Source organism: Triticum urartu, chromosome 2 (assembly GCF_003073215.2).
Source record: "Triticum urartu cultivar G1812 chromosome 2, Tu2.1, whole genome shotgun sequence".
Taxonomy (NCBI): Eukaryota; Viridiplantae; Streptophyta; class Magnoliopsida; order Poales; family Poaceae; genus Triticum; species Triticum urartu.
In genome coordinates, this window is record NC_053023.1 from 681,653,553 (window position 1) to 681,679,347 (window position 25,795).

The following is a 25,795-nucleotide window of genomic DNA, read 5'->3' on the forward strand; positions in this document are numbered from 1 at the left end:
TTCGGCGTCGACTGCGGATCCGTCTTCGCTTTTTGCTGCGTACCCCGTCCCTGAGGACCAAGCGGCTGCTGCGAAGGAGGCTGTTCGCCAGGCGGGGATCATGATGGAACAAGTGAAAGTGGCTCGGGAGGCTTGCCAGGCGGCTTACGACGCAAGCTCGGCTCTTCAGAGCAACGTCCAGGTCAGTCGACTTCAACACTTGGTCTGTTACGAGATGTTCTTTGAAGAATCTCTTTTTCGAAGATCTTTATATCTGTACACCCACTGGGTGTCAATTCTTGGACGAGTGGGGACACGCTACGTGCACCCACTGGGTGTAGTCCCCGAGACTACGGTGGACTGCTGGCAGTCGACTGTAGTCTTTATATTGAATTGTTGTAGCTGTATTTCTTCACTCGGTCTGATCGGGCCATGTCGAATGGAACGGTATCTTGTCGACTGTGGGCAGTCGACTTTTTTTTACAGTGGGGGCACGCTTAGTGCACCCACTGGGTGTAGTCCCCGAGACTACTGTCGAATGTTTTTGCTTCGGCTGTAGTCTTAGAAACGCCATCATTGTCTCTTAGTTACTCGGAAGCAACTTGTCTTGGACTCGACTTCGGGGGTCGGTCGAGTGGGATAGGAACCGGTGGGGGCACGCTAAGTGCACCCACTGGGTGTAGTCCCCGAGACTATGGTGGACTGCTGGCAGTCGACCGTAGTCTTACTATTTATTGCCTTTGTTGTTTTTTACTGAAATGATAACTTCTCCCCTTTGACTTCAGAAATCTTGTGATCTTGGAGCCCGCTTGGCTGACTTGGAGAAGCAGCAAATTCAGCTGAACCTTGATCTGGAGCTGGCCAGAACAGAGCTGCAGAGGGTCAGAGACGGCGCTGCAGGTAAGACGCCTTTGTCGACTGGTTAGTTTTTAGGCTTGAGTATCTTTCTGCTATTTCCGACTCGATCATCATTTCTTTGCAGACAAACTGAAAGAAGCTCTGGCGAAGAAGGATCAGGACTTGGCTGCTGCCCGTAAGGAGGCTGATGATAAGACCGCTCTGGCCACGCAGAAGCTGGCTTCGATCGACCAATTAGAAGGAGAGAATACCAGGTTGAAGACCGCTCTGAATGAAGCCAACAGGCAGACTTCACGTTGGAAGAAGGAGAACCTCATCTTGAGCGAGAAGATGGAAGGCATCGCTCGCAGGAGGGATGACCTGGAGAGCTACTTGAGGAGCTTTGCCAAGAAGTTGTACATCAAGCTCGAAGGTGCACATTCAGTTCCGACTGTTTTTTTTGTGTCGACTCAGCCTTATGAAAATTGACTCATCCCTGGATCGTGTATGCAGAGCTTTGCCAGAACTTTGAAGAGGAGACTGGGCGGATTGAAACAGGTTTGGATCCAATCAACTCTCCGGTGAAAGATGAAGCTGCCATGAATCTGCTCCGACTGGAATCTCGCATTGACGGTGTCGTGGATTACTTGGCTCGACTGAAGGTCGCCATGTCGCGGATCGACCCGGCACTTTGGCCAGAGTCTACGCTCCAGAACGATCTCGAGTCTCTGATGACTCGACTTAACGGAATCCCTGACCGAGTGCAGGAGTGGAAAAAGTCTTCTGCTCGGTGTGGCGCTGATGTGGCTCTGTCTCTGGTCCGCGTCCATTGCAAGGAGGCGCGGGAGGAGAAGCTGGCTGCCATCCAAGTTGCCAATACGAGGAAGCACAACTTCCAGGACTTCATGGAGACATTCATTGCTGCTGCCACCCGTATCACGGACGGGATCGACTTGGATGAGTTCGTCGCCCCTTCCAGTCCTCCACCTGAGGAATGAAAAACTTTTTACGCTTCACTTTGAATTTGCCTCGGAATGCCGAGTGTATTTTGTAACCATTAAACTCCGCCTTAAATTTGCCTCGGAATGCCGAGTGGAATTGTAACAGTTAAACTCTGCCGAGTCGAGGGCTCGAATACTTGATTTATCATTGAACATCTCTATGGATGATCCGTCGAGTGTAACTTGGTCTTCGCTCGAAATAACTTTGTATTTGTGGTGCAGCTCCGAAGGAGAAGGTAGCAGTCGATTTGCACCTCGTCGTCCTTGTGGATCGGGCTGCGTTCCGTACTTAGGCGAGCACTGGGCTGCAGCTAAGCCCCCGAGTGGGAGGTTTGATCTCCACTCGGTAGGATTTTTTCAAAAACTTAGGCGAGTGCCTGACTGCAGCTAAGTCTCTACGTGGGAGAAAACTTAGGTGAGTACTGGACCACAAGCTAAGCCCGAGTGGGAGGTGCTCTCCACTCGTAGGATTTTTTCAAACTTAGGCGAAACGGATTCGCGGCTAAGTCACCCACTGGGGGATTTCGTATGCAAACAAAAGTGACAGCAATCATTGGAACACTCTTGTCTTTGATGAACTACAGAAGTTTCTCTTATTACATCTTTAGAGGAAGGAACTCAAGTGTAAAAGTGGCGGATCAGCTCCGCGTTCCAAGCTCGCGGCTCGTCGATTTGGCGATCAACATTGTAGAGGTGATACGCTCCGTTGTGGAGGACTCTAGTGACGATGAAGGGACCTTCCCAAGTAGGAGCAAGCTTGTGTGGTTTCTGTTGATCCACTCGGAGGACCAAATCTCCTTCTTGGAAGGCTCGACTCTTCACATGCCGGGCATGGAATCGACGCAAGTCTTGTTGATAGATGGTCAATCTGATCATGGCCATCTCCCTTTCTTCTTCTAGGAGGTTGACTGCGTCTTGCCAGGCTTGTTCTGCTTCATCTTCAGTGTAGAGTTCGACTCGGGGTGCGTTGTGAAGAAGATCAGTCAGCAGAACTGCTTCGGCTCCATAGACCAGAAAGAATGGAGTTCTTCCAGTCGACCGGTTAGGGGTGGTCCTCAATCCCCACAGAACTGACGGAAGTTCGTCGACCCAAGCGCCCGCTGCGTGCTTGAGATCACGCATCAGTCGAGGCTTTAGTCCTTTGAGAATCAGACCATTTGCTCTCTCGGCTTGTCCATTCGACTGGGGATGGGCGACCGATGCGTAGTCGACTCGTGTGCCTTGAGAGGCGCAAAAAGCTCTGAACTGGTCCGAATCGAAGTTTGACCCATTGTCAGTGATGATGCTATGAGGGACTCCATATCTGAATATTAGTCCTCTGACGAAACTGATAGCAGTGCCAGCATCGAGGTTCTTGATGGGCTTGGCTTTAATCCATTTGGTAAACTTGTCGACTGCCACCAGCACATGAGTGAAACCGCTCCTGCCTGTTCTCAGTGGACCAACCATGTCTAGTCCCCAGACAGCAAAGGGCCAGACGAGTGGAATGGTCTTCAGGGCTGATGCAGGCTTGTGTGACATGTTGGAGTAGAACTGGCACCCCTCACACTTGTCGACTATCTCCTTTGCCATCTCATTTGCTCTTGGCCAGTAAAATCCCGCTCGGTATGCTTTAGCCACAATGGTCCGAGAGGACGCATGGTGACCACAGGTTCCCGAGTGGATATCATCAAGGAGTATCCGACCCTCTTCTGGTGTTATACACTTCTGACCGATTCCAGTCGCGCTTTCTCTATACAACTGTCCCTTTATGACTGTGAAGGCCTTGGATTGGCGGATGATCTGTCGAGCCTCTTCTTCGTCCTCTGGGAGTTCTTTCCTTAGGATATACGCGATGTACGATATCGTCCAGTCGGGGGTGATAGCCAAGACTTCCATGATCAGGTCGACCACAGCAGGAACTTCGACTTCAGTCGGATCCGTGGCACTTTTCGGCTGCGGGGCTTCTTCTGTAAAGGGATCTTCTTGGACTGACGGCGAGTGAATGTGTTCCAGGAACACGTTGCTGGGAATGGCTTCTCTCTTGGAGCCTATCTTTGCCAAATCGTCAGCTGCCTGATTTTTCAGTCGGGGGATGTGATGAAGTTCTAACCCCTCGAATTTCTTTTCTAGCTTTCTCACTGCATTGCAATAACCAGTCATAGCCGGAATTCTGACGTCCCACTCCTTCATCACCTGATTGACCACCAAATCTGAGTCGCCATAGACCATGAGGCGACGGACGCCGAGTGAAATGGCCATGCGCAACCCATATAAAAGTGCTTCATATTCTGCTTCATTATTGGAGGAATCGAAGTGAATCTGGAGAACGTATCTGAGCTTATCTCCTCGGGGGGGGAGACTAATACTACCCCAGCACCGGAACCATTCAGCATCTTAGATCCATCGAAGAACATGGTCCAGTGCTCCGAGTGAACTTGAGTCGGAAGTTGCTGCTCAATCCACTCGGCGATGAAATCTACGATTGCTTGGGACTTGATAGCCTTCTTTGCTTCAAACTTGATATCTAGGGGAAGGAGTTCAATCGCCCACTTGGCCACTCGACCAGTTGCATCTCTGTTATGCAGAATCTCTGACAGCGGGGCGTCGCTGACGACTGTAATGGAGTGGTCAGAGAAGTAATGCGCAACCTTCTTCGTGGTCATATAAATCCCATATACAAGCTTCTGGTAGTGAGGGTATCTTTGTTTTGAAGGTGTCAAAACTTCAGACACATAATAGACTGGGCGCTGAACTCTGAAGGCCTTTCCTTCTTCTTCCCGCTCGACCGTAAGTACTGTGCTGACAACTTGCCCTGTGGCTGCAATGTAAAGCAGCAGAGGCTCTTTGCTGATTGGGGCAGCAAGCACCGGCTGGGTGGAGAGCAGAGCTTTGAGCTCTGCAAATGCTGCATCAACTTCTGGAGTCCACTCGAACTTGTCAGACTTCTTCATCAGTCGGTAAAGGGGCAACGCCTTTTCACCGAGACGAGAAATGAATCGATTTAGGGCGGCCAAGCAGCCTGTAAGCTTTTGGACATCGTGCACGCGAACGGGACGCTTCATCCGGAGTATGGTGCCAACTTTTTCAGGATTGGCGTCGATCCCCCGTTCGGAAACGAGAAAACCGAGTAACTTTCCACCTGGAACTCCAAATGTGCACTTTGATGGATTGAGCTTGATATCATACCTCCTGAGGTTGGCAAAGGTTTCGGCAAGGTCAGCTCGCAGGTCGGAACCTTTGCGTGACTTGACCACAATATCATCCATGTATGCCTCCACATTCCGACTGATTTGAGTGAGTAAACACTTCTGAATCATTCCCATGAACGTGGCTCCGGCGTTCTTGAGGCCGAACGGCATGGTGACATAACAGAAGCATCCGAATGGGGTGATGAAAGCTGTTTTGATTTCGTCGGGTCCATACAGACGGATCTGATGGTACCCGGAATAAGCATCTAGAAAAGACAACCTCTCGCATCCCGCAGTTGAGTCGACTATTTGGTCGATGCGAGGGAGAGGAAAATGATCTTTCGGGCAGGCCCGATTGATATGTTTGAAATCAATGCACATGCGAAGTGACTTGTCTTTCTTGGGGACCATGACGACATTAGCGAGCCACTCGGAGTGGTAAATTTCTCGGATGAACTCTGCTGCTAAGAGCCGAGCCACCTCCTCGCCAATGGCTTGCTTCTTCTGGACGGCGGACCGTCGAAGATGTTCCTTCACAGGCTTGAATTTTGGGTCGACTCGTAGACGGTGCTCAGCCAGCCCCCTGGGAACTCCAGGCATGTCAGAGGGTTTCCATGCGAAGATGTCCCAGTTCTCACGGAGGAGCTGGATGAGCGCTTCTTCCTATTTGGAGTCAAGCGTCGTTGAGATGTGAGTTGGGGCAGCATCGGGGTCGGTCGGGTGAATGTGGACTGTCTTTGTTTCACCGGACGACTGAAAAGCTGATTCTGAAGCAGGCTTCTTGGCTCGTAGCAACTCGCTTGGATCGGCAGTCTTTTGGTACTCTTGCAGCTCGACCACTGCCATCTGAGCATCTGCAATCTTTGAGCCCTTCTGAAAGGACTCTTCCGCCTTCTTCCGATTGCCCGTAACAGTGATCACACCTTTGGGGCCAGGCATCTTCAGTTTGAGATACACATAACATGGCCGGGCCATGAAGCGTGCGTAAGCTGGCCTGCCTAAATGGCGTGATAAGCACTTTGGAAGTCCACAACCTCCAATGTCAACTTTTCCTTGCGGTAATTCTTTGAATCACCGAAAACCACATCAAGAGCGATCTGGCCGAGTGATTGGGCTTTCTTCCCAGGAATGACTCCGTGGAAACTCATGTTACTGGTACTGAGCCTGGACATCGGAATGCCCATTCCTTTCAATGTTTCAGCATACAGTATGTTCAGGCCACTGCCACCATCCATCAGGACTTTAGTCAGTCGAGTGCCTTCAACAATTGGGTCGACCACCAAAGCTTGCCTCCCAGGGGTGGCAATGTGCGTCGGGTGATCAGACTGGTCGAATGTGATGGCAGTCTGAGATCACTTCAGGTAACTGGGTGTTGCCGGGGCAACCATGTTCACCTCTCGGTTAATGACTTTCAGTCGACTTTTGCTTTCGACATCGGGAAAAATCATCAGGGTGGAATTGACTTGGGGGTATCCATCGTCACTGTCTTTCTTGTCCTCAACTCTGTCCGACTCTTTTTCCTTGTCCTTGGACTGCTTGCCTTGAAACTGCTGGATTAGGAGCCAGCACTGCCGAGTGGTATGTTTTGGGTAAATAAAATTACCCTCTTCATCTTTCTTAGTGTGGATGTGACATGGCAGATCCAAAACATCGTTCCCATCCTGATCCTTGACTTTCTTGGGCTTCCAGGTGCCCTTGGGTTTTCCCTTGAAGTTTCCCTGGGCTACGGCCAGGGCCTCCCAGGGGCAGCGGGCTCGGCCTTCCGCTTCTGTTTCTGACTGGAGTTCCCTCCGGTTTCTTGGGCGACTGCCTTGTGCTTGCCGCTCCGGAGTCGGTCCTCGTCTTCACCATTAGCGTACTTGGTGGCAATCTTCATCATCCGATTCAGAGACATCTCTCCAGTTCGACCGAACTTTAGATTCAACTCTCTGTATTTAACGCCTTCCTTGAAACCACAAACTGCTTGATGGTCTGGCACATTCTCAACCGAGTGATGCAGTGTGATCCACCTTTGGATGTACTCCCTCAGAGTTTCATTCGGCTTATGCACGCAAGACCGCAACTCTGTAAGGCCTGCAGGCCGCTTGCATGTCCCTTCAAAGGTTGTGACAAACACTCGGGAGAGGTCCTCCCAAGTGTAGATGCTGCTGGGTGCCAACTGATTTAGCCATGCTCTGGCTGAGCCCTCTAACATGAGAGGCAAATGCTTCATGGCCACCTCATCATTGCCACCGCCAATTTGAATGGCCACTCGGTAATCTTCAAGCCAAGTGTCCGGCTTAGACTCACCGGTGAACTTGCTGATTCCAGTCGCCAGCCTAAAGTTGGGAGGAATTACTACAGCTCTGATGGCTCGACTGAAACACTCTGGCCCTGAAGCATGTACTCTGCTGCTGCTGGCAGGCGCATCTCTGTTGTGGCCTTCCCGATGAGCTCTGTTTCTGTCAACCAATCCTTGAACGAGGATAGATCTCGCATCAAAGCCTGGGTCCCTGGGGTCGACTGGAATCCTTTGCCCAACACTGTGAGGGCGTCTGTCATCTTGCCGTTGAGGCGCATACGACCCACTCCTCGGGGGAGGGGTTGGCACTCGACGTCGATCATCACGATAGAATCGGTGATCATACTACTCATTTCTTCTGTACTGATCCTGCCGGTCACCACGTCCCTCATGCCTCGGGGGCGATCTCGGGCTGTGAGCCGACTGGACTGTATCCGTTGCAACGGATCGACTGTGGATCCTATCCCGTGACTGAGAAACAGCGGAATTCTGGTTTCCCGCCGCCCGGAGCAGCGCTCTGATCTGCAACAAGCCCCTGCCAGCCTCTGACTGGGAGGGCTGAATTGATTCTGCTATACGGGCTGCAGCGGCCAAATTCTGAACTGGGGTTCGATATACCTGAGGCGGCGAGAAGAGCCGACGCCGACTGGACTCGGGAGCTTGCTGACGTCGACTGGACTCGGGAGCTCGCTGACGCGTTTGCTCGTCGAGTATTCGCTGGAGATTCTCCAGTCGAGTGTGCTCGGCCAGATTAGCCAGGCGCGCGTCCTCCAAGGCCCGGGCCTCGGGGGTTTCTCCAACAATAGGAGTGTGGAGCGCGTCCATGTTCCGGCGGCGAAGCTCCTCTCGCTGTAATGACGTGAGAGGTTCGGGGAGATACTCGTCGTGGGGACGCGACGGGTCGCCCCCACCCGCGCCTCCGTCAGTGCGAGGGAAACCGGGGGGACTGTGTGTTCCATCGACCGCCAGAACCTCAGCCGCTGGGTCGCTGCTGTCGCACTCGGATGCGGTCTCCACGGAGCCAGTCGACAGGTCGAACAGGCCGTAGAGGGATTCGACGGGCTCGATTGCCGCGACTTGTGGGGCTGCCGACTGGTGGGCCACGGCATGCCTCACCCACCGCTGAAGTCTTGACCGACCGGAGCGCTTGCGCTGGTGGGAGACAGGGCGGGGAGACGACGCAGGGGTCGACCGATACTGGGTCGATGGCTGCCGCAGGAGGACGCCACGAATGCATGCGCGGAAGTGCGTCGCACCGCGGACGGGGAGCGCGTCGATGTCGAGTGGTGCCTCCTGAAGCCAGGCGGAGTCATCGACGATGAAGGTGAGCGCGCCGAGACGGATCTCGCGGTCCTCCAACAAAACTCTGCAAGAAAACATGATCAAAGGGATCGAAAAAGATCGCAACTTCTCCAACTAAGCGCTAAGATTCCTGCCCCACGGTGGGCGCCAACTGTCGTGGTTCTAACTCTGACAGTGATGTAGGGGGGTGAATATGGAGAGGCTAGATCTTAGCTATTGGGAAGTTGTTACACGCGAGGTTTACGAGTTCAGGCCCTTCTCAGAGGAAGTAATAGCCCTACGTCTCGGAGCCCGGAGGCGGTCGACTAGATTATGCGTGTATGGATTACAGGGGTGCGAACCCTTCATACTGAGGAGGGGGTGGCTTATATAGAGTTCGCCGGCCCCCTCCTGCCCTTAGTAATGCAGGGTTTAAGGTACATTTAAGGTTGGATGTTACTGGTAACGCCCCTAATAAAGTGCTATAATGATCATAAAGACTACTTAACAGCCGACCATTTGCCTGCGGAGTGACTTTAGGTCTCCTGGCAGTCGAGTGGTTGGCTTCATGATCGAGTGATAGCTTCTTGGTCGAGTGTCTTGAACCCGTCGAGTGGGATACCTTCAAGTCGATTGAAAGGTGACTTCTTCTAGGGATGTCCTTGGGTAGGGCTCTTTGGACGGGTCCGTGCCCCTACCCTAGGTACATAGCTTCATCAACTGGCATATCCGGATTCTTACTCCATTTAAACACCTCACTTCCAACACTGCACAATAGCGACAAAGGAATCATATCTCAGTTCAAATGCAAAATTGATGACACGGAGTGATGCTGACGAAAAATTAACAAGACAGCCATCACTCTAAATTATTTTTTGCACCATTTCGATACGTAGTCGATGGTTTTGATGGAAAACCTACGGTGGCGGGGGTCAATGTCACGCGAGAAGTCTGCGACTGACAGTTCTCGCTGGCGGCGAAGCTGCAATGCAATGCGATGTGGTGCCCCAACCTGCTCATCTTGACGGCGGCAGAAGCTTCAATGCAACGGGCTGTTTTGGTGTGTGGGAGATGACCCCGCTGATCTCGCCGACCGTTATCCTCTACAAGGTAACGATGGTACCTCGTCAGTGCGGTAGGCGGCAACACGGGACATGAGGGCGACTGCGATGGAGGGGTGCTGCATTGCTCACATAGTCTAGCTGTCAAATCGGACGGTTGCACAACGCCTCATCCAATGGCTCATGTCGGATGACGCGTGGCCATTGAATATTTTGTATATAATTGGAAAGCGCCACCAGCTCTAACTTATAGCCATGCTCGACAGCTTGAACTGCCTATGACTATCATGCATTCATACAAAATAATTAATCAGTTTGATTCCATCATGTGTTGCTATGACATCATATCCACGTGTAGCTACGATTTGCTCATATACTAGTATCATACTAGTGTATGAGTCCACAATGCCCAAAGAACAAGAAAAGTTCAATGAGGTGCAAACGCAAGAATTAAAGCGACAAGGACAAGTGCTAGGATATGATCCCGATAACTTAGTGCATGGCACAATACTAGTACATTAATTATTTAATATGATACAATATCATATTGATATAACATTCTCTTTCCTCATTTAATTGTATGTCGCCTCATCTAAAATGCCCGTGACCATATAAAAAGTGCCCATGCACTTAAAAAAATGGTTGTGTAAGAAAAATGTTATGGATTTCAAAAATCACCATTTTTTAAACGTGTTCATCTAATTCTAAGAAGTGTTCATGTGTTAAAAACTGTTTGTAGTCTGAATAGGTGCATGGTGTAGCTCGCGTAGGCCAACCCTCATGTAAGCTCAACTAGATTGGTTTTAAAAGTATTAAATTTTCGTTGGAGCGGTTCAATGATATAAGTTTGTCGTGCGGTGGCCAAAATCATTGCCTCCTAGTGGGCTATTGATTTAGCCGACGGGCCAAGTGTCAATACACAACAACTAGTAAATATTTAATAAAAAGGTGGGGTGTGACTAGCTCTCTTCCTACATCATTTGATTTCGTGCGGAGATTCGTGGTGACTCTTTTCTTTTTTTCAGTTGATTAAGCAAACACGTAAGAAATCAAAATAAACAACTCGTATAAATCAGGATATTTGATAGATAATATATTCCAAAGCATCCATAGGTTCAAAATCCAAGAGGACTATCAACTGGACAAAACTTAGACTCCAATATATATGACGACGCTAGACGATTCAGCAAAATCCAACATGACTTCAAACTAGGACAGAACTTAAAATCCAGTCTATATGGCTCCAGACGCATTTCCAATGTTTAAGAAGCATTCGCAAACTTGGACATAAACCTCTTCTTTTCCCTTAGCTGAAAGAGAAGGTAAGAAAAATCATTACTAGAACAAAAGTTGTTCAGTTTAAGTTATCATCTATATGTAATTATTTTGCACAACAACATTATACAAAGCTGACAATAGTAACCAAGAACAACTCTAAGTATGCAATGGTGACATATTGCTCAAAAGATTAAGACCGAACAAGATATTTAGTGTTATGATAACCAAGAACAGCTGAACAGGACAGATGTTAGCCTCTGTGTAAATGGGTAAAGTACTTCAATAACACAGGGAAATAAGGTTCTCCCACCTGATTGTTATGGCCACACTTCTTCTTACGGCAGTTGGTGGCCCTGGCGGGTAGGCGTGCATAGCACCTGCAAGGCAGTGACTATTTGAGACAAGTCTAATGATTAATCAGTGACTTCAATTTAAGCATTGATGAGAACTCTGTTAAAGCTTTTAAGTTGCGAGGGAGTACTACACACATCTTAATTAATCATGTGCATATCAAACATCTACTCCCTCCGTCCCATAATATAAGAGCGTTTTTGACTCTAGAGTAGTGTTAAAAAACGTTCTTATATTATGGGACGGGGGAGTAGTTAATTCTATTGTTCACAGAAATCAGCCATTATAGCAAGCAAACCAAAACCGCTGGTCAGTTTGACTTTCAATATATAACCGCAAAGCAAAGAAAGGGGATGATATTGAAGGTGAGATCGATCAACCTCTGTTTGGCAAAACGCTCTTAACAACACGAACATTTGTCTACACATGCATAAACTAAAAAAATAAGCAAGATAAAAATTCATGCGCTGCATGCATAGGCACCGACCCATGAAACAGGAGAATACCTGCGGCAGACTAGTTTGTTCTCATTGTACTTTTGAGGAAGGATGCGGAGGTTGGGCTCAAGGTTCTTGGGGTATCCACCTCTGCTGCCGCCGCGGAGGCGCAGCACCAGGTGAAGCGTGGATTCCTTTTGGATGTTGTAGTCGGCCAGAGTGCGGCCATCCTCAAGCTGCTTCCCTGCAAAGATGAGGCGCTGCTGGTCCGGCGGGATACCTACAGAAAAACAGAAACTTCCACAATTAGTCCTTCCCTGAAGTACATCCAGAGAGAGATGATAAACCAATCTGGTCCATGTACGTCCTACCGCAGGTTACCACAGAAGAACAAACAAGCCGATCCAAACCTATCTAACCTCGGATATGTAGAAAAGTCTTTATCTAGCTCAAAGAGAGACATCACACACGTCGATCTGCTCTGTTTCAGACCGTGATTGTCGAACAAGACAACATGGAGGATTCTAGCTATGAACTAATTAAATTCAACAAGCGTACCAAGACCATATTAGTAGTGAGGTGCGCATGGTAAGACAAACTAGGCGGGTTTTAAAGCAACTAGAGTATGCAAGATCCGATGCAACGCTGCTGAAGACGTACGATCAGCCGTCGACTAGACGGAAGAGATGGCGTAGTGATTCGTCGTTCACGTATATGTACCTTCCTTGTCCTGGATCTTTGCCTTGACGTTGTCGATGGTGTCTGAGGACTCCACCTCGAGCGTGATGGTCTTCCCGGTCAGCGTCTTCACGAAGATCTGCATCTTGCCGTGTCGTGGATGGCTCTCGTTCTCCTCTGGACGGGTTGTGGTTGGTGTTGGTATCGACTGCTGCACGCGTGATGTCCTTATATAGGCAGGAAGCCGAGAGAGGCAACGGGGTCGCTACGGAAAGCCCCATAACCCTAGCTTGCAAAGGTAGAAACGGGAGGCGTGGCCGCCAAGAAGATCGCGACTCGGTCGGGGCAGCGGTTCTGGGCTTCTGGACGGCCCTATGCTGTCCATAACTAAACCTTGCACGCTTGTTGAACCGGTCCTTTCGGACAAATGGCCCAGAAGGCCATATTTAGTGATTTTAGTCTTGCAATTGATTTATTTTCACGTTTGCTATTCTTTCAGGTTTCAGGCAACAGTCGATTCTGTGTGAGGCGCAAAGCACAAACAGGGGACGATGAGGTTGGCCGCAACATCACTGATGGCGGTGAGGTGGAGCTTAACGGGTGTGGGTATGATGCGATGCCGGGAAAGGGAGGGGTGGGGGGGAGAAGGGGCATTTAGAGGGTTGGCCAGGGCAGAGGCGGCTTGGGCATGACAGGTGGCAAGGCAATGAAGTCAGGGTGGGGCATGGGGGACGATGGTGCCGGTGCCGAAGGGCGGGTCGACAGCGGCGCGAGGAAGACTAAGGCGGCAATGGAAGAGGGAGGAGAGCGAAGACGCGATGGAGAATCAACTGAAACCTGAACTTTCTTCAGGCAACTGATTAATAGACACTCTTTTCTTACCTTACAACCAAAACGAACCACAACAAAAAAGTTGACATATTACATATGTGTTTAGTTTTGGTTTACCGTATTTAACAATCAACCGTGTGAATTAGAACTTTTTGTTAAGAAGGGCATGATAGCCTTCTGAACATTATGAAAACTCACACTGTATGGCATCGTGTGCCTATGTATGTAAGTACGTTCCATATACCCATTCAATCTTATATTTATACACTTTTATTACCTTGTACATTATTTATTTATCCTAGTACATTATTTATTAATCCCATCATTTTTTAGTAATAACATTTTTAAGTATTAATAAATAAATAAATATCTTTTGTAAAATGTTCATTGTATATTTGAAAAATGGCCACCATGTATATGAAAAAAAAATTCAATTTGCATGCTGAAAAATGTTTGTCATATAATAGAGGTATGTTCGCCATGTATTTGGAAAATGCTCATTGTATATATTTTTTTAAATGTTCATGTCTACAAAATTAAAATAAGAATAACAAAAGGAAATATGTAAGTGGCAACCGTGTGGCAGATTGCAAAACTGCCACACCCTCCCGATCTCCTTCCTTTCCCGCACGTCCTCGCTATCTCTTTTCTTTCCTCGCGATCTCCTTCCATTCCGGCACGTCCTCCCGATCTCCTTCCTTTCCCGCCCTCCTGATTTCCTTCCTTGTTACGTCCCCACGCGCCTTTCAGATTTTTGGGCAAAAACAATGCTTTAAATGGGATTTGATCTTTGGTCTGCAGGTAATCAACAAAGGGAGCCAACCATCTCACCTATGACACTCATTGTTAACCAAGCTAAGGAAAATACTGTTTTTGACATGTTTTGCCTTTAATATTTTATCACTGAAAAACTTTTGTTTCACCTATCAAACCTGACACATAAACTTTTCCCGTGGTAAATTCTCCATCACCACCACGATAAATGACGCACCACCAACATGATAACTTTTGTATACCACACGGTACATTATGTGTAAGTAGCATGGTCATAAGCATTGAAGGCGTGATAACTTTGGTGAAAGCATCGTGGTAACTTTGATCATTGGGAAAAAAATTATTGAACCCCGGCCCCGGGTAATTTCTATAAATAGCACGATAACATTCACGCCATAGACCTGATAATTTAGATACAAACATCGTGGTAACTTTAACCATTGGGGAAGAAAAATGTGAAAATATACCAGATAATTTATGTGTAAATAGATGGTAATATACGCAATGCACATCTGATAACTGAGATAGAAACACCATGGTAACTTTGACCATAGGGATTTTTTTTTGAAAAGATACTCCGGTATCTTCTGTGTAAATAGCACGGTACTATACCTCCCTCCCTTGGTATTTTTATGTGTAAATAGCATGAAAACATATGCACCGCGATAACTAAACACCATGATAAGTTTTTGACCCGTGGGGGGAAATTTTGCTGAAACATACCCTTGATAAACTTTGTGTAAATAGCATGATATTTTAAGCACCGCGGGCTTGATAGATTACCTAGAATCACCATGATAACCTTTTGTCCCGGGAAAAAGTTGTTCAAAACATTCCCGATAATTTTTGTGTGAATAACATGATAATATAAGCACCGCATAACCGATAAGTTACAATATAAACATGATGGTAATGTTTTACCAAAGGAAAACAAGTTGTTAAAAACATACACTCGCCTCGCGAGGCCTCTTAGATGAACACAACACATGATGTGCCACAGAAAAGCCACATAATGTTTAGTGTCATGAGGAGGCACATGTGCTCGTCGGTTGGCCCAGAAAAACGGCCCACTTTGACCCGCTATAGGCGTGATAAGTTACGGAAAATCATCGAAAAAGTTATGAAAAAAGTTACCGAAACACACCCAGGTTTTTAAGTGTAAGTACCATGATGATATACGAACTGTAGACCTGGTAACTCATGTACAATCCTCCATGGTAACTTTGACCAAGGACGAGGTTGATATACGCATATCCTGATAACTTATGTGTAAGTACCACGGTATTTTACACATCCAAGACCTTATAACACAGTGGTAACTTTGAAAGGGGTGTAGTTGTTGAAACATAGTACCTGGTAAGTTCTATGTAAATAGCACGGTAACTTACGCAACACAGGTCTGATAACTTGCATGCGAATACCATGGTAACTTTGTCCCGAGGGAAAATCGTGGTAATTTTCTGTACTTTTTTGTAGTAACACAATTGTAAAAAAAAGATCAAAACGATTAGTTTCTTTAGTTTGAGCAACAAATACCTAAGTGTGAGGTTGTTGTGGTGGCGCGCTTTGGTGCCAAGGAGGTGTGGGTTCAAATCCCACATGCGCAATATTTTTTATCATGTGGTAGACATGAAGAAGTGGCAATTTTCTCGAAGGTGGGCGCGTGAGATGTGCGGGAGAAGCAGGTTTCTCGGGCGAGCCTGCAAGGTCGTTCGGGACAAGGTGGGGTCGAAGAAAAGGGGACCGTGTGGTATTTTAAAATGAAAGAAGTAGAAGTGTGGCAGTTTTGCTTATATGGCACACATGTGCCAAATATCACAGTCCATAACAAAAAAAGGAAAAACCAAAGAAAATAATGAATCCAACCATAAATAGGAAAAATTAACAAAAACCAAAGAACATGCCCTAAATCGGGAAAAATATAAGAGTAATAAAAAGAAACCAAATTGTAAAAAACCAGCCTAGGGAAATGGCAAAGGGGTCTACCCAAAAGATGCTCGATTGACAAGATATTTTTTTTAATTTGGATCTTGTGGAAAAAGCAGTAAGATGAGTCCCCTCTTCTTGCGGCGAGAAAAAAACCCAGCAAAATTTTCTTGTGATGACAAGTTGCGCTAGCTACCAGGGGGGCTTGGTGGTAACCTTTGAAACCGGAGCCCTTGAACTAGTTATTTTGGCTAAACTAATGTATATTATAGTTAATTCAAAAATAAAATAAGTAAAAGTATTCTTTTGTTATAAGAAAACTTGCACATATCAAAGATTAATATTCATGTACTTCTAAAATTTTTTATTTTTAAAGTTGTGTTCACATATTTTGAAATGGATTTCATGTACTCTGTTTTTTTACTTCGCATATAAGATTTGTCTAAGTCAAACTTCATAAAGTTTGACCATGTTTGTAGGGAACAAAATCTTCATGTATTTTCCGAAAAATGTGTAATTTCAAAAATATGTCCATACCTCTAAAACATATTCTTGTAACTTTTAAAAGTGTTGACAAAAATGTTCAAATAATTGAAAAAATATTCACCTATTTTCTTTCCAGAAAAGTGTTTATCTAGTTTTTTTAAGTGTTTACATGTTTAAAAAATGTTTGCTTATTTATCAAAAGTATTTATATTCAGTTTTTAAAAAGGAATATGTAAAAATAAATATTAATATAAAAATGAAAGATAAACAAAAAATTAATAGAAATGGAAGACGAAAAAAGAAAACAACAAAACCGATATGAAAGGAAATGCAAATGGGCCTCGGTTATGTAGCTCAAGCGTGGGGAATTTGATGACATATAGCAGGTGAATAATGAGTACCAGAAGATTCAGCACCTACAGAAATCCATCTCCCTATACTACGATGATGTACCTCTGAATCAGGTGCCACAATCTAGCTAGTCTTGCTTGCCACATTTACATTCAGGTTCAGGTGTCCATGCTTTGTAATGTCTTGTAACTGTATAGTTTCCGAATTCTGCAACAATGAACAGATCCCGAGTATGGCCCCTTCCCTTCCCGGGGATGAAATGTACCCGGCGACGACAGAGTCGTGGTGGAAATTTCATCTATAAATCTACGGCATGACCTGATTGACACGGGCTGGCAGTATGTATGGGGCAACAAGCATGAATTCAGTGAAGGTGACAAGGTAATCTGATTTCACTACTGGAACTCTGTTTGGCACGCACATGGACGGCATTTGGTTTCCTAACAAAATGGGCACCAGATAGAGATGTGCAGCAGCAAATGCAGAGTTGCAAACATTAATTTGGACAACGAAAGTTTGCATTTCATGTAATTAATTAGCAGGAAATGCTGGCCTGAGAAACTAGATTCAACCATAGCACATGACAGAAATATAGGAAGCAAGAGCACTACTTGACTTCATCATCATTCAAGCTAGCTAGTAGATCTCAAATACTTGATTTCATCATTCATGGAAGAGCGAATTGCAGTACTACGACAGAAACTAGTAATGCAAGAGCAACTAGGTAGCATCATTTAAACTAGGATGAAACTTTATATCCGAGAAAGACTCGAACCAAACTGTGAACTCCCGGTTAATCCAGCTATGGCATGTCACTTAGGTCATGTTTCCAATGCTTCAATGGAAGCGCAGCTTCTCCTTGGGCCTGATGTCATTGCTGTGGTCGCACTTCTTCTTCCGGCAGTTTGTTGACCTGAGGGGCAGGCGTGCATAGCACCTGCAACGCAAAATCATGGACAAGTTAGGATATACGTACACACTCTTGTGAATGACCATAGCTAGTACTTGTGGCAAATAGAGTAAGGCATCAACTAATACTCCATCCAAATGGAGTACTTGATTAAAAGTATGCTAATAAGTTACTTTCCTGGATCCAAACCACACAGAGATATGATCTACATACGCAATCGATCCCCATCCAACAGACGACAAAACAAACATCGTAATTCACAATTAAGCTTCTGTCATGCATAGACATCCAGATACAAACGTATGTAAATAACAACAGCATATCCCAGCATATCAATGTATATGGTGAAAGAAATAGTCCATCTACACCTCAACTAGCGCTTGATAAAATCATAAAAAGTACACTAATAAGCTAGTAGTTATCTGGATCCAAACCACAGACAAAGATATGATCCCCATTGAACAGAGCACAACAGAAACATGGCAATTCACAAGCTCATAGACACCCAAAGTTGCAGACACAAACATGCATGTAACAGCGGCATATCGATGCACAGTGAAAGAAATTGTCCAAGGAGTAGTAACATACTTGCGACACACAAGCTTGTGCTGCCTGTACTTGAGCGCAAGCGCGAGCAGGTTAGGCTCCAACCTGAACGGGTAGCACGAGCCCCTGCCACCGCCGACGAGGCGCAGCACGAGGTGAAGCGTGGACTCCTTGTGGATGCTGTAGTCGGCCAGGGTGCGGCCATCCTCGAGCTGCTTCCCCGCGAAGATGAGGCGCTGTTGGTCCGGCTGGATACCTGCAGTTATTGAAACCAACATAGCGTCCGCAGTTAATTTGGCACCACAAGACGTCCGCAGTTAATTTGGCACCACAAGATCCAGGCGGATGGCCTACAAAAGGAGCCTAATTTGTCCTACCCCGAGGTCAATTGCAAGGCAATCCAACATATAAGCTAGCGGAGAAGCCATGATATTTTCTAACCCAAAAATGCTCGTCACGGAGGACGATCTGCTCTGAATCGGGGCAAGATCATCGAACAAAGCAGCAACAGAACCGACGCCGGTGAAGGCGACCGGAGGCCGTCATGGGCGAAGGCGGAGGGCGCGTACCTTCCTTGTCGTGGATCTTGGCCTTGACGCTGTCGACGGCCGCGAAGCTCTCCACCTCGAGCGTGATGGTCTCCGCCCTCAGCGTCTTCACGAAGATCTGCATCCTTGCCGCCGGTTGCTGCCCCTGCTCTCCTCTCCCCCGCTCGCCGGGTGGTGATGAAATGGTGAGAATGGAAGCGCCGCGGACGTGGGTGCGCTTTTGTAGGAGGAAACGCAGCCGTCAAGAAAACCCTGAATCCCTAGTGAAGCGAGGCCGCGAAGGCCGGAAGTCGGTCGGAGGAGCCGTTGTGGCCCATTGAAGGCCCAACATCTAAGGCCGCTTTCATTTTCTTTCCAAACCTAATGATCTGACCATGTCTTAAAAGCAAAGTCGTCCATTTTTTGCTGAAATTATTTGGCATTTATGCATTCCAAACAGGACTCCTATATCCGCAGCATCCATGAGCTTTATTTTTTGTAAAACAAATTGAGTATTTATTGGCCAATTAATATCTCGTAATTCCAGTTACAAAATAAAACATGGTAACTAATACGAACAGTCCAACCTTGCAAAGTATCAATCCGAACCTCTTGACACAATAGAAGTATTTGTACCTCTTTCTGAAATGCGAGTAAATTATACTATTCATTATATATAAAATATTTTGCGGCACTACTTAAGATTTTAAATTTCTCTTTATCATAATTTATTGGATTTAAGAAAAGTATCCCCGTTTTTAAAAATGCTAAGTAGTACCACAAAAAAATTAAACTAATAATTTGTGGTTCAAAAAAACAGTTAAACGGTGTTACAGTTCTGTCCAGACAAGGTAACTTGTGCAAAATTTCTTGAATCTGGTAAGTTGTGTCAAGGAAATTTTTCATACCATTAATAGTCTCATTTACTTTTACCGCATTAAGTTGACGGTAATATAGTTGAGTATAACTGCATAGGACCAACACTTGTCTTAGATATTAATTATGCATCATGTTCATCTCATAAGCATTGCCTAAGCAGCAAGTCGCATTGTATTAAGGATTAACTAGATCAGGAATGGCGCGCGTTGCTGCGCCCGTGTATTAGGAATTTTGGATGAAATAGATTTGCAATTTTTTTTTGTAAAAACATCTATTTTGTTTATATATATATATTTTTAGGATGTTATGGGCCACGTAATAGAATTTCTTTATTTCTTGGGTTGTTGTGGGCCTTTTTTTGTGAAGTGCACACGCAGTCACATCAATAGACCATGGTTTTCTCAAAAAAGGAAATATTATATGTGGGCCTTTAATGAAATATTATATGTTTATCAATGGGTGGCAATAATAAAGTTCTTATGGCTTTTCATTTTTCATTCTTGATTACGTATTTGTAACTGATGAGTAAAAAACTTCTTTTAAAATATTATGTAATGACCACTTGTTTTCTCGAACACAAAGGAAGCAGAAATGTGTGTGTGCTTGTCCCTGTCCTGCACCACAAAGCAATTGCTGGTTCCGTCTTCTCTAGGCAAATCGTCTGCACCAAGATAAAGATCAATGATTTAGTCTTTGTCAGCTGCTCTGGATCTTGCCTTTTTGAAAATCAAATATGGCAAATCATACTTTTCAGTACTATTTTTATTATGTTTCCAACAACTGTTAGGCCTGGACAGATTTTTTGATATTCGATTTTTCTGCTTGGGCTCGCTGTTGTTTGTTGATCCCTGAAATTGTAGTACTTGGGGACGACAGGGTCGTGTTCCAGGAAGGGGTACAGGTTCTGGCTGCCGTCCTCGAAGTTGTTCTCTTTGCATGCAACAATTGCAGGCATATCCATTCATTCGTTGATGAACAAACATCACTGGAAATTCAAAGGTTACTGTCCTAAATGTGTATGCCTATGACCTTTTTTAAATTAAGTGTCTCGTGTCAAGAGAAATGTACGCTCAATGCTCATGTCTGAACATTACAATTTAGATTGTAGATTTTTCTACCATAAATGGAGGGCATGTACGAAAGTTGCAGTATGATTGTGTTTATTACTTGGATCTCAAGTAAGCAGAAGAGCTTTGTCATTCCCATCTCCTTGTCAACCGCCTCATCTTGACAACACTACTGATATTGGCTGCACGAAGTTGATTTATGTATGATCCTCTCATCTAGATCCAGGTCCATATCAAGAAATTGATTATAGCTGAATAAAGTCCAATAACATTGGATCGAGATGTATACAAGTGAAGAGCACATCATGTTGTATATAGATGAAGCAAAGTAGTACATACTAATTAGATCATACAAGAGATCCAGGTTAGTTCACCTTGTCATATGGTGTGCAAATATTTTTGAATTTACATGGGTAACATTGCCGCATTTTATACATAATATGCAAGTACCGAACAAAATTTGATATATTTGAAAGATCTCTTACTGGGATGAATAAAATTACTCTGTAGAAAGCACCAACTGGGCTTCTTATACATCATTCACATTTCAACTAACTGAAGCACAAACTAATAAGAAGCATGTTGTCTGTGTGAAGGAGCTTTGCCAGATAATTTGAAGAATGCATTCCCATTAAAACAGTTTATACAGGATGGGTATAGTGCAAATACTATAATACAAGAAACATTGCTGCCATTGCCTCTTACATGTGCAAGTACCAAACAGAATTTGACAGTTGTCAAAGATCTCTTACTGGAAGAAATAAAATTACTATGTACCAACCAACAAGTGAGCTTCTTATACACCATTCACCTTTAAACCAACTGAACCACCACCTAATAATAAGCATTCTATCTATGTGTGAAGCACCTTGCCAGAGAATTTGAAGAAAGCATTCCACTAAACCGTCAGGATGTGTATAGTGCAAATATTGTAATACAAGAGACTTGTATGATGCCATGAAAAAGAGGTGCAGGATTACATATGTACCCGCACAAGCTGGCCTAGGAATCGGCCGCGACGATGACGCCATTGTCGAAGATGAAGGAGAGCGTGGTCGTCTCCTTCTTGTGGTTCACCATCTCCTTGGCCGCCTTCTGGAATTCATCAAACTGCCACCGGGAAACTACAACAGGGTGCAAACGGATCAAAGGCCGATGGATTGCGGTGTGAGGAAAGGGGGTCAAGGGAGTGGGAGGCTCACACATGCGTTGAATGTGGGGAACTCTGAGGGCGAGTTGGTCGACGGTGTCGGCGGAGAAGAGGCCACCGAACTTGTCGCTGCCGGGTGTGGCGGCACCGAAGTGGTTCTTGAGGGTGGAGAGTGTCAGGCTCCATCTATCTGAACCTGAAAAGTGTCGATCTTCAGTTAACTGGCGCGCATCTAGAAACCCTTCGTGGGATCAAACAGCTGTCATCGCTCGATCAAAGCCTCAATTGACAGCCGAGATGTACAATCTTTTAACCTCTGAATGAAGATAATCATTGCAGTACACATATTTGGTAGACAATCTTTCAACCACTGAATGAAGATAAGAAAGAGAGGTTGTCAGTCCCCTAACGAAAATATAATCATTGCAGGAATGGTAAAGGCATGCACTTGTTAATCTTGGGCTCATCGGATACGGCTGCTGCAATGGTGCAGACGAGCATTGCGCCGCTAGACCATGGCTAGGGTTTCATCAGAGTGCTTGCAAGAAGAAAGATAAAGCCAAGGTGTCTTCCATATTGTACCAGTACTTAAAAAAGGTTGCAATCTTGTAATGGAGAAATATAAATTCAGGGGAGATAACAATTGCAAAACCTCGTAATTAGGTTCTTGATCAGTTAGCACACTTTGAAAACATGGAGATATGAGGTATGGCAGTTCATGGAAACTAATTACCTGGCTAGCAGCCGTTGTAGATTGAAAAATTCCTTGAACCAAAATATGAGAACCAGCCAAAATATTCGCCGGAATCATTTGACCAGAATTGTGCTGAACACCAATTAAACTTTGTTTCATGCAGAACTCATCATCATCCTCGCATTAGTGCAGAAAAGAATTGAGCAGAGTCTACCGGTTGTTCCATGTCTTGAATAAGAAATCGATCTGCACAAATAACAAGGAGTTGGAGAATGTGCAGTGCAACAGTAAAATAATGGTTATATTTTTATGAACTGCAGAACACCCACACGACTGCTTGTAGTTGGTGTCCACCCCTAAACTGACAGTCGACCAGCATGTGCAAGTAACAACTTCCTTTCTTCCCCGTTGGCGAGACGAACAACAGCCAGCGATTGGACAAGGATTTCCATTGGCGTGGAGGACCTGCGATCCGGTGGTGGTTGCGGACCTAGGATCCGCCCAAGGTTGAGGTCGGTAGGATGACTCGGGAGGGATGGGTCTGCTCGCCTATCCCCTCGTGGCGCCTCGGTTGGATTAGTTCCTCCTCTGACTGCCCCACGAGTATGGTGGCGGCGCCGCCTGTGTCGTGGTTGAAAGAGGGAGGAGAGATGGGGCTGGGAATCGAACGGGAGGGACAAGAGGTCAGGGTTAGAGAAACGAGCGCTCACCGGGAATGGGCTGGCCTACGGTCCAGTTAACCATAGGGCGCCGTTTCGGCCTGTGGAGCAGCTGCCCATAGGACAGTAGGCCCAATATTAACCATGTGCGGGACAGATCGCTTCACACAGAGATCGAACGACCAAAAACATCCAGATCATGAAATCGGACGGCCTAAAACGCGAATCGCTGAGAGGGCTCGCTTTAGGTGCGGTTATACTGTTCTTAATTTGGATATTTTGTTAAACACTAACCCTATTTTATTTGCCATTTTATTGAATGTTGAATATCTAAACCCTTGTGCCTTTTGGTGTTCTACCCCAAGACTCACCTTGATACTTTGCACATGTCCTTTTTGTGATATTTCGGTGCTACCCAAATTATCTCACATTTTCCCCTCTCTTATGAACCACTTCTAGTTCAATCCCGTTTATCCATCAAAATGGATTTATTTTCTAAATAAATTATAAATGCGCACCAAATGGGTTAATTACTTCTGTGTGGCCTTGCACCAAAATCTAGCCGGTCCTCCCACAATAGAAAATTGGGCTTGCAAAATCCCAAAAGCTCTCTCCACATCTTTCTAGCCGCCTGCTGAGCATTGTGGAAATCAAGATTTTTCTTACCTTTCTGTTTTTTCAACGGCTTCACAAATGTTTGCCATTTTGGGTAGATGCCATCCGCAAGACAACAGCCATAGTTGTATGTACGGCCATTTGCTACAAACTGCACCGGTGGCAGTTCACCATTTGCAATCTTATTCATCAGTGGTGACCGGTTGACAACGTTGATGTCATTCAAAGATCTCGGTATTCAAAAAAAGCATGCCAAATCCAAGTCTCTTGATGGGCCACCGCTTCAAGGATTATAGTGGAACCCTTTTTTTGGACATGGAATTGCACATGCCATGCCTTAGGACAATTCTTCCAACTCCAATGCATGCAATCTATTGAGCCAAGCATACCTGGGAAGCCGCGAGCTTTGTTCATCTCCAATAGCTTTACGGCGTCTTCAGCATTGGGAGATCTCAAATACTCCTGGCCAAACACTTGCACAATTCCGACTGCGAAGCGCTTGACACACATGATGGCTTGGCTCTGACCCATGGCCAAGTGATCATCAACTAGATCAGCGGGGATACCGTATGCCAACATATGCAAAGCGGTTGTCACCTTCTGAAAGGTGCTATGCCAGAGCTCTCCGACGACATTCCTCCTTTGCTGAAAAAACCGGTCATGGCTCGCTAGTTTCTCTGCAATGCGCCCGAACAACTCAGTGCTCATCCTAAACCTGCGACGAAAGTACGACTCGGGGTATGTGGGATTCTCCACAAAATAATGCCTGATCAATCTGTTGTGGGCATCGATCCTATCCCTCCAATTTTTTTGCCGACCCATAACCGAACCACCGTGCTTCAGTTTTTTATTGATGTGCATAGCTAGGATCATTGCAAGATCCTCCTCCTCTTCCATATCAAATTCTTCTTCGAAAGAATCATATGATGAACTCATCTACAATGTTCAATTTAAACTAGGCTATAAAAACTACAAACAACATGCACCAAATTCATGTAAAAAATGTGAAGTTGAAGCAATACATACCTCGCGGGTGTTTTGTCGAACACCTTGCGGGCGCCGAGCGGCAGTGGGCGCCGGGCGCTATTCGTCGGAGAAGCCGCGGCGATGACGGGCGGCGGTGACTAGAGGGAGACGGGGGAAGCTGCGGCGGCACGGGGATAGGTCGGGGAAGCGCCGGAACGGTCACCGGAAGAAATGGGGTGGCGCGGGCGGCGGCGGCGCCAGCGACTGGATGGGGCAGGTGGAGTTGCAAGCAAGCGCTCGATAGTCTAGCGCGCTGGAGCGGGCGCAGCAAATAAGCGGCGCGCGCTGGCGTTTCGGCCGGCGTGCTGAACTGGATATGCCGCACACGCGGTTTTTGCGCCTCCGCTGGAGCGCCCGAAGCGGTAGCGCGCGCAAAAAGCACTAATTTTTTGACGCAGCGCTTATATAGCACGGCTGTTGGAGATGCTCTTAGTATGGTCTAGAAAGGCTAAATTTTAAATCATTTGGAGCTTGTTTACTGCCCCAAATATTTAATATACAATCATTATACTTTAATTAATAAAAATGTTTTTATTAAATAAAATTGGTTTTGGGCTAGCCATGAGCGTAATTAACTAAATTGCGCCTGTAGGGGTACCCTCTCTCCCCTAGGCCTAATAGCCCATCTTTATAACCAGCAACCCCATGGAAACACTCCCCAAAGACACACACAAACAAACCCTAACCCTAGTTAGGGCTCCAACTGATCTAATACCAGCCACCACCATGTCTTGAGATCCTATCGCCAAGATCATATCCAGACTGGCGCGCCGCTGCCCTAATCCATGAGCCCGTACAACACGAACCAGATATGTGTGTCGCTGCCGTTTTCCATCGGAACTACTCCACCTCATAACTTGGTCGCTGGAGCCGCCACTTAGCACCGACAACCCTTTGGTGGAACCACGTAAAATATATCGAGCAAAGCATGTTCTTTAATATTATGATATGATTTTCTCCTTTGAACAACCCCCCCCCCCAAGCTTAAGGCAAAGCTTCA

General features: G+C 46.0%; 2 protein-coding genes and 1 long non-coding RNA gene across 4 annotated transcripts; all 3 read right to left on the reverse strand.

Annotated features, from left to right (window-relative positions):
- Nucleotides 1–10,659: 10,659 nt before the first annotated feature.
- LOC125539705 (ubiquitin-like) lies at nucleotides 10,660–12,551 on the reverse strand. Its single transcript, XM_048703213.1, has 4 exons — nucleotides 12,397–12,551; nucleotides 11,746–11,956; nucleotides 11,199–11,265; nucleotides 10,660–10,920 (listed from the first exon to the last, which is right to left on the reverse strand). Exons 1-4 carry the CDS (start codon nucleotides 12,497–12,499, stop codon nucleotides 10,873–10,875), a joined length of 429 nt encoding a protein of 142 aa, XP_048559170.1. The 5' UTR covers nucleotides 12,500–12,551; the 3' UTR covers nucleotides 10,660–10,872.
- Nucleotides 12,552–17,231: 4,680 nt separating this feature from the next.
- On the reverse strand, nucleotides 17,232–18,910 carry LOC125539709 (ubiquitin-like). Of its 2 annotated transcripts, none has more exons than XM_048703217.1 (3): nucleotides 18,748–18,910; nucleotides 18,284–18,434; nucleotides 17,232–17,659 (listed from the first exon to the last, which is right to left on the reverse strand). In XM_048703217.1, the coding sequence occupies exons 1-3, from the start codon at nucleotides 18,848–18,850 to the stop codon at nucleotides 17,560–17,562; spliced, it is 354 nt and encodes a 117-aa protein (XP_048559174.1). In that variant the 5' UTR covers nucleotides 18,851–18,910; the 3' UTR covers nucleotides 17,232–17,559. The 2 variants fall into 2 exon arrangements, with proteins under 2 accessions (XP_048559174.1, XP_048559173.1); XM_048703216.1 differs by having other exon boundaries at nucleotides 17,235–17,659; nucleotides 18,221–18,434.
- Nucleotides 18,911–21,265: 2,355 nt separating this feature from the next.
- LOC125539710 lies at nucleotides 21,266–23,148 on the reverse strand. Its single transcript, XR_007296963.1, has 5 exons — nucleotides 22,825–23,148; nucleotides 22,535–22,741; nucleotides 22,116–22,171; nucleotides 21,854–21,997; nucleotides 21,266–21,775 (listed from the first exon to the last, which is right to left on the reverse strand). It is a non-coding gene; the product is annotated as an uncharacterized LOC125539710 (long non-coding RNA).
- Nucleotides 23,149–25,795: the final 2,647 nt, after the last annotated feature.